The sequence below is a fragment of the Trichechus manatus genome, unplaced genomic scaffold, assembly GCF_000243295.1.
Source record: "Trichechus manatus latirostris isolate Lorelei unplaced genomic scaffold, TriManLat1.0 scaffold00180, whole genome shotgun sequence".
In the NCBI taxonomy this organism is placed as follows: Eukaryota; Metazoa; Chordata; class Mammalia; order Sirenia; family Trichechidae; genus Trichechus; species Trichechus manatus.
This window is the reverse complement of record NW_004444116.1, coordinates 4784773-4793410: the sequence shown is the minus strand read 5'-3', so window position 1 is coordinate 4793410 and position 8638 is coordinate 4784773. Positions and strand designations below refer to the sequence as shown.

At 39.2% G+C, this 8638-nt stretch overlaps 1 protein-coding gene across 1 annotated transcript; it reads left to right on the top strand.

The window, feature by feature from the left end:
* Positions 1-3919: 3919 nt before the first annotated feature.
* LOC101350238 (olfactory receptor 11A1) lies at positions 3920-4967 on the top strand. The gene has a single exon (XM_004387100.2). The coding sequence runs from the start codon at positions 3965-3967 to the stop codon at positions 4925-4927; it is 963 nt and encodes a 320-aa protein (XP_004387157.1). The 5' UTR covers positions 3920-3964; the 3' UTR covers positions 4928-4967.
* Positions 4968-8638: the final 3671 nt, after the last annotated feature.

Below are 8638 nucleotides of genomic sequence, written 5' to 3'. Positions count from 1 at the left end.
GATTTTTCTGGAGGGTTCTCAGAAGGGAGTATTGGGAGACAGAGGTGTCACGCAGGCATCAGGGCATGGGGGATGCTGAAGCCACATGATCCTTTGGAACTTTACTTTGTAGCAACATGACAGCTGCTTAAAGCAGGCCCAGCATTGGCAAACCTTTGCAGATCTATATAAAACACTCCTACTAACGGAGCTGTATGTTGAAATAGTTGCCTGGGAAGCTGAGAGCAGTGAGGAGCGAGAGCTGAGAGAAGGCTTCTGGAGGACTACTATTGGAAGTGGGGGATTTAGGGATGCTGCAGAGAAATGAAGAGAATTTGGTGATGAGTTCTGGGGAAGATACTAGGAACTGGGAAATAAGGTGCTGGTGGAGTGAAGAGCATTAATCCCCATGGGGATGGAAAGATGGGTTCCCATGTAACTCTTGGTTTCTGCTCCATTTTTGGTCAAGCTAACAGCTTAGGAAAAAGACAGGGCCTCAGGGGTTGATTTTTCTTATTCACTTAAGCCTGCTCTCCAATAAATCATTAATTGGTTCTCAGGGGCATCTCTGCTCTCGGCAATTGTTAGCCCTCCCTTGTGATAAAGGGGAAGGACCTGCAACGAAAGGACAGAATAGTCTGGGAGCTAGAAAAAGGGATGTTGGGTAGAGGAGAGAATAGCTCTAGGGAGTGGAGGATGAAAAAGGTGCATTTCTAGTCAATATTCTACTTTATTTCAGATTGAGCTCAAGAAGGAAGGGAGCTGAAGGTAGGAAACGCCAACATTTTGATGCCTTCAGAAGTCTCAGTATATATTCTCCTCATCAAAGTCTTGTCATTAGAGAGCAGGACTGCTGTTTCAGGTGGGTTTCTATTTTTGTATAATTCTTAACAGCTTAGTTCACAGATCCTTTAAACAAGATAAAGATTTTATCTTTACAGACTTTTCTCCTCTAATTAGTAACACGTTTCAAATTAACCCAGAGACTCTAAACATCTCTTTTTCAAAGGCATTTTAGGAAATCCCCCAGCGTTCTTCTGGAATCCTAGAGTTGCTACTTCCTTCATTAGACCTTAAAAAAGTTGATTTCCAATGCTTCCTGCCACTTTCCAGCTTATTTCCTTTATATCCTCTCTCTTGGAGACCGAGAACAGTAGCTATTCGTGCTTTCAAAGCTTCATGCATGGTATATTATGGAGTAGAATGAGGTAGGATAACCTCCTGCCAATTTTTTCATGGTAGAAATTTGTCCTTTTGCTTTCTTGTGGGATGACAAACATGGGATATGTGTAAATTAATGCTATTTTCTTTTAAAACTTTTAAAAGTATATTTTTCTGCTTTATTATGGAGTATTTGAAGAATAATTTTGAAGAGTGTTAACAGATTGAGAAGCAAACGAAATGAAAATTTATTTACTTTTTTTTTTTTTAGTTAAATAGCATATGTTTAGCAGACACTGCAAAATGTATAAACCAGACCCATTGCCTCTGAGTCAATTCGGACGCATCATTATGCAGAACTGAGTAGAACTGCCCCATAGGGTTTCCAAGGCTGTAATCTTTACGGAAGTAGATGGCCAGGTCTTTTCTCCCACAGAGCCGCGGTGGATTTGAACTACCAACATTTTTGTTAGCAGCCGAGCGCTTAACCATGGCGCCACCACCACTCCATATATATTATATGTATATATATCAATTTGAGGATAGGAAATTGTTACCCAAATAGGGTCCGTGCCCTAGAGCAGTTGAGCCAATGAAACACACTCCAAGTCAGAAAGAGTGAGAAAGTTTTTAATTCAGGGAGTGTACACCACCGGGGACCAGCAGCAACTCAGGCTGTCCTTAGGGAATCCCAAAAGGGATTTTTCAATTAGAGCTTATATATGATTTTTACAAAGGTTAGAAGTGTTGTTATTCACTCTAAGATAATTACAAGAGACTCTTTGTCATACTAAGGAGGTAGGGAACCGGACATTTCCTTATCAGGCTAAAGATACACGTTTCTAAAATGTGGGCTCTAATCTTCCTGTGGGGGATCCTAAGTCATAAAACAGAGTCATTAACAAAGATATGAGCAAAAAAAGCCATTAATGAAGGTATTCGAAAAAGAGAGAAGGCAAAGAAAAAAGAAATTTGTAAGCTCATTATGGTGTGAGCCATGTCAAGCTCTAATTTGCTCATTTTGAAAAGGAGAAAGCATGCTGAATAAGGTCACAAAATGAAATTTTTCATCAACTTGAGGTTGATTAGCTCATCTAACTCATGTACAAGTGTATTACAAGACCTTGGCCTTGTTCTAAAGCATTTGACCATGGCCTTGTTTTAAAGCAATTTAATACCCTGAACTGCCCATTATATTTATATTTCACCCTGCTTCCATTCCCATCTAAGCTGTTGGTTTCTAACCACACCCCTGGATGATCAACATTATTCAGCATCTGTTCAATGGCATAACGAAGGTAAATGAAGCCTGGGGATACTGTAATGTACTTGTTTTCCCCCAAGCCCTGGTGGTGTAGTGGTTAAGAACTCAGCTGCTAACCAAAAGGTCAGCAGTTCGAATCTACCAGCTGCTCCTTGGAAACCCTATGGGGCAGTTCTGCTCCGTCCTATAGAGTGGCTGTGAGTCAGAATTGACTGGACGGCAATGGGTTTGGATTTTTTTTTTTTTTTTTTGGTTTTCCCATATGAGGGAGGGTGGGATTTGCCAAGACTGGAGTCTTTGTGACACCTCACAGACTGGCACCCAGGGACATATGCCTTGGACTGTCATCCATCTTGCATTTAGAGGGCAATGGAATTTCTTTGACTTCCCCTGACTCACTCTTGTCATCATTTTGTATTCTCTGAAGTAGACTCCCCAGGATGGTAGAAAGGAGAGAGATGAAACAACTTTTATTCTGAACAGTCACTAAAGGAATTGGAATAGGCACATGTCTATTACACTACAAAATAATGAAATTTATGTTTGTTCTTAATGTGCTATCCTCTACTCCACTTCTTCCTGATTTCAAGGAGCTGAAGGACTGTCATAGAAAATAAGGACTATAGTTATTACCTGGAGGATGAGTGAGTAGATGTTACAGGGAGACAAATCTTGGATCACTATAGGAATAAATTGCTAACAGTCCAAATGAACCAATTATGACATTGATTGCCTGGGGAGGTAGGGAAGTGCTGAGTTATTTCTAGCCTGGTTTGTATTCCTACTGCTCCTCTTAGGCAAGAATGCTGTAGAAAGAATCCAAGCCTCAGATTGGGTTTGGAACAGATAAAATGATCTAAGAGTTAAAAGAGGTCCACAGAAGGAGAGCCAAATTCATGTCACTAGGAAGTACAGATGGGGGTAGAGAGTAAGGGTATAGCTTCTATAAGTAGGAGTTGGAGGATGGGAACAGAACCTGTGGGATTTCTAGGCCAATAAAATACAAAACCCCTCAATGATCAATGAAAGATAACTATGAGATAGTGAACTTGGGTATCAGTCAGAATTTTTGAACCATACATGGAAGACTTGGTTGTGACTGGGAAGTTAAGAGAATTTGGTATTGGACATGCTGATTTTGAGCTGATGATAGGATATTTCAATAGATAGGTCTAGCAGGCATTTGGGAGATATTACACTGGTGCCTGGTGCTCAACAGAGCGATTATGGCTGGATATAAAAATTAGGATGTGGACTTCATTATATGATAGAGATATTAGACTGAACTAATAGCGCAGAGGGCTTTGAAAGACTGAAATTGTGAGTTTGTATAAATTCTCTGAGCTTTGGAGAATACCCACAATTAAGGAATGTAGGGTGGAACAGGAGTTGAGGAGGGAGTAAGAACTAAAAAGGGGGGATAAATGAGGACTGGTGCAAGTGATTCCTGTTTTGGAGACTCACTCTTATCTTTTTCGTTTTAGCTCTATTAATCTTAGGTTTAATGTGGAAGATATAGAGATACACTGAAATTTCTCCCTTAATCACTGCCAAGCAGAAATGTGGATGATTCACATGAAAACCGTCTCCATAGAAAACCAAACAACTTCTGGATTTGTCCTCCTTGGCTTCTGTGACATCCCTGAGCTGCATCTCCTTTTCTTTATAGTATTCACTGTTGTCTATGCCTCCATTATCATAGGGAATATGCTAATCATTGTGGCAGTGGTTAGTTCCCAGAGGCTTCACACACCCATGTATTTCTTTCTGGCTAATCTGTCCTTCCTGGAGATCCTCTACACCTCCACAGTGCTGCCAAAAATGCTTGAGGGCTTCTTGAAGGAGGCAGCCATTTCTGTGGCTGGTTGTTTGCTTCAGTTTTTTATCTTTGGCTCTCTAGCCACAGCTGAATGCTTCCTGCTGGCTGTCATGGCACATGATCGCTACCTGGCAATATGCTACCCACTCCACTACCCACTCCTGATGGGGCCCAGATGGTGCTTGGGGATGGTGGTTACAGCCTGGCTATCTGGTTTCATGGTAGATGGACTTGTGGTGGCTCAGATGTCACAACTGAGGTTCTGTGGCCCTAACCACATTGACCACTTTTACTGTGACTTCATGCCTTTGGTGGAGCTGGCTTGCTCAGATCCCAGAGTGGCTCAGGTGACAACCTTCATTCTGTCTGTGGTCTGCCTCACTGTTCCCTTTGGACTGATTCTGACATCCTATGCCCGGATACTGGTGGCTGTTCTGAGAGTTCCTGCTGGGGCCAGCAGGCAAAAGGCTTTCTCCACATGCTCCTCTCACCTAGCTGTAGTGTCCACATTCTATGGAACCCTTATGACCTTGTACATTGCACCATCTGCTGTCCATTCCCAGCTCCTTTCCAAGGTCTTTGCTCTGCTTTACACTGTGGTCACCCCCATCTTTAATCCTGTGATCTACACCCTGAGGAACAAGGAGGTTCATCAGGCACTGTGGAGACTTCTGTATATTAGGCAAACTGAAACACTTGATTGAAGGATGAGGGTGGTGAAGATTACATTTTGGCCTTTAAACACCTCCATTAGGAAGTCTTCCAAGACTGACTGGAGAACAGTAACTTTGTTCTATTCTGACACTCCCTTCTGACCCCTTCTATAGCTACTCTAAAAGTGAGGATGGTTGCTGAATAATTTTCATGTGCCAGATTAAAAAAAATATTTTAAAGTTTTATTAGTTTTTTTATGTAATAGACCCTGAATATTTAATACAGAAATATAGAAAATTAAGATAAACAATAATAGCAACATTGAAACAAACTTAGAAATATTGGATATTTACGTTACTGTTGTATGACATTTCAGAATTTTGTTTTATGTATATAAATCAAGTTGAATGGTTTTCCATGGAATGCTATGTCATGAATGTCTTTCTGTATCACTAAGTATCTACTTTATCTATTAGGCTTCCTACTATGGCTAAAAATGATTTATTTGAATGATCTTCTTTTTTAGGAATTTTTAGTTGCATTTAATTCTTTCACTATACAAACATCCTTTATATCTATGATTTTCGTAGGATAAATTCTTAGGAGTTGAATTGCCTGGTCTGAGGCTATGCATATTAAAAAAAATTTAAACCCGTATATTTTTAACTATTTATTTTTAACTTTTTATTATAGAAAATTTCAAACATACTCCAAAGTAGAAAGGATAGTATAATGAACCCCTATGTAGCCATCATTCAGCTTCAACATCATTTTACCAATCTTGTTTCAACGACCTACAACTTCTTCTCTTTTTTGCTAGAAAATTTTAAAGCAAGTTTTAGACACTGTATCATTCTACATGTAAGTATTTTAGTATGCTCTACTTAAAAAAAAGTCCATCGTGCCATTATGATACTTAATGCAATTATCAATATTTCCTTGGTATCATCTAATAGTCATGTTCAAATTTTTTCAATTATCCAATGATGTGTTTAAATAATTTCTTACAATTGGGAACCAAACAAGGTTTATACAATGCATTTTGTTGTTATGTTTCTTAGTTTCTTTTATTTTATAGTAGTTCTTGTCTTCCTTTTCTTTAAGACACTAACTTATTGGAAAAATCAGGCTATTTATCCCATAGAATGTTCCATATTCTAAATTACTTGTGATTTTTTTAAAACTTCTATCCTTATACCTTGTATTTCATATAAATTTGTAGTTATATATAGAAGCTTGATTAGATCTTAGTTAAGTTTATTTTTTTTTCCAGCTAGGGTATGCCAACATTGCTATGTTATTCATATTGTATCATATCATGAAGCATACAATGTTTGGCTGTCCCACTTTTAGTGATGCAATTTATATTATTGACAGTAGGTTTATGTAGCATCAGCCTGATTCATCTATTACTCAGTTCCCAATTAATCTTTCATTTAATGTTTTAGCATCCATTGATGGAAGTTGGTGATTAATGCCTAGAATGATTCAATTCTTTGAACGTATTTTCCTTTAATGTTTTGAATATATTTGTAAACAGCTGTTGCAAAATATTTGTTGAGTTCTATATCTCAGCCATCTCAGGTTCAGTATGGGAAAAAATATTATTTCTATTTCTTTGTATTTTGATTGAATATAGGTCATTGTAGAAACTCTGGATTCTGTTATCATCTACTGAAGAATGTTGATTTTTGTTCTAGCATGCATTTCAGTTCCAGGAGGATCACTTTCTACTTGTGTAGGCTTGGTTTTATGCTTTAGTAGTATGGATCTGTGGAAAGCCCAAGTTATTTTGTAAGCCCCTCAAGTTGGTGTGACTCAACCTCCAAATTTTCTTTTCCTTATGGACATTGTCAAGGCTTGGTTTTAGGCTGTTTTAGGCCAGGTCTAGAGTAGATATTACTCTAGGCTGTGGTTATTACTAATACTTGGCCTTTCAGAGTCTCAGCTGGATGGCTGGTATATTACCGAGATTTACCTATTCTAGGAGGGTCAGAACTTCTTGGTACTGCTCTTTTCTAAGCCTTGCTCCATCTCTAGTATCTGTTTCATTTTTATCCTTAGCAGCTTCTGTCTGGTAAACCTTGAGTGGTTTTTCCCTTCACTACAGTCTAGTTATCAGTCAGAGCTCACAGGCCCCTCTTTGAATTTACCATGAGAATACTTTCTGCACAACTCCCTCCTCTCTGATACCCTACTTCACAGCTTCCAGCTGCTTTAGCTGCCACTAACTCTAATTTCTTCTTTCTCAGGTCAGTGGGACTGCCCCTTTAGAAAGGCAGTTCTTGCAATTTTTCTCAGAAACCTGTTCTTATAAGGAAAGTCTTCCTTGTGTCCATATGTTCTCCCTTATCTTAATTTGTTATTCCCAGGCCAGTTAGGTTGAACTTTGGTTCTGCCTCAGAAATCCTACAATATATCCTTCAGTGAAGCATAGAATGAACTTGGTATTACATCTTAATCTGCTACTAGTGCTCTGGATTGTTGTTACCCTCACTAAGTTCTTGACCCCTTATTAGATTTTTGACCTCTGTTGTTCAGTCTTTATTTTTCTCATCTTGCTCTGAATTGTTGTTTATTATATGATTAGCATTTGAATGCTGCCTTCTGCTTAGCCCTTGAATACTGTACTTGCCTATAACTAAACTGCTCACTCAGCTCTAACTCACAGTGTGCCAGTCTAGCTCAATTTTACCCACATCTCACCTCTGGATCACTCTGACTGCCTCTTGAAGGTTGCTAGCCCACGTAATCTTTGCTATAGTGACTGTAGTCCAAAACATTTCTCTTCCTTTGATTTCTTTCTGTCACTTTTGATCAGCTGCACACTACACTTTTGATCACTGGGTGCCTCTAAATAACAATATGTCAAAGGGAAGCCAATCTCTTGGTGTTGTGGAATGAGTTTGGGATGGGGTTGGTGTCATGGATTGAATTGTGTCCCCCCAAAAATGTGTGTAGCAATTTGGCTAGGTCATGATTCCCAGTATTGTATGATTGTGTTATCTGATGTGATTTCCTTATGTGTTGTAAACTCTACCACTATGATGAAATTATATGTGATCTCCTCATGTGTTGTAAATTTTATCCTTGTGATGAGGTTATACTGAGGAGGTTGACAAGATTAGTGTCTTAATGCAATCTCTTTTGAGATATAAAAGAGAGAAGCGAACAGAGACACATGGGAACCTCACACCACCAAGAAAGCAGTGCTGGGAGCAGAGTATGTCCTTTGGACCTGAGGTTCCTGTGCTGAGATGCTCCCAGACCGAGGAAAGACTGGGACATCACAAGGACATTTCTCCAGAGCCAACAGAGAGAGAGAGCCTTTTCCTGGAGCTGATGCCCTGAATTTGGACTTGTACCCTACTGGACTGTGAAGACAATAAATTTCTCTCTGTTAAAACCATCCACTTGTGGTACTTCTGTTAGAGCAGCACTAGATGACTGAGACAGTTGGGTATACAAAAAAATCTTTGTATTCACCAGATCTTGAGGAACAGGAGAGTGCTTGTAGGACCAGAGGAGATCTCAACTTGGATTATCCATTTAATAACCATTCTTTGAAAAATAAATTTCCTGGGCACATGCTGAGACAAGACATTAGATTAGACCTGGGGAAAAAAATACTTCTAGATGATCCAGAAAGAAAGTCTTGGCTGAGCATTGGTTAGACACAGATGCTGAACAGAGAATCCAGTATGAGAATTTCAGAGTACTCTTCCTAAATCAGAACTCTAATCCATGCATCCAGATTTGTC

Bases quoted from the DNA above. Each gene is read 5' to 3' on its own strand.
- LOC101350238 (XM_004387100.2), top strand. From the start codon at position 3,965: ATGTGGATGATTCACATGAAAACCGTCTCCATAGAAAACCAAACAACT.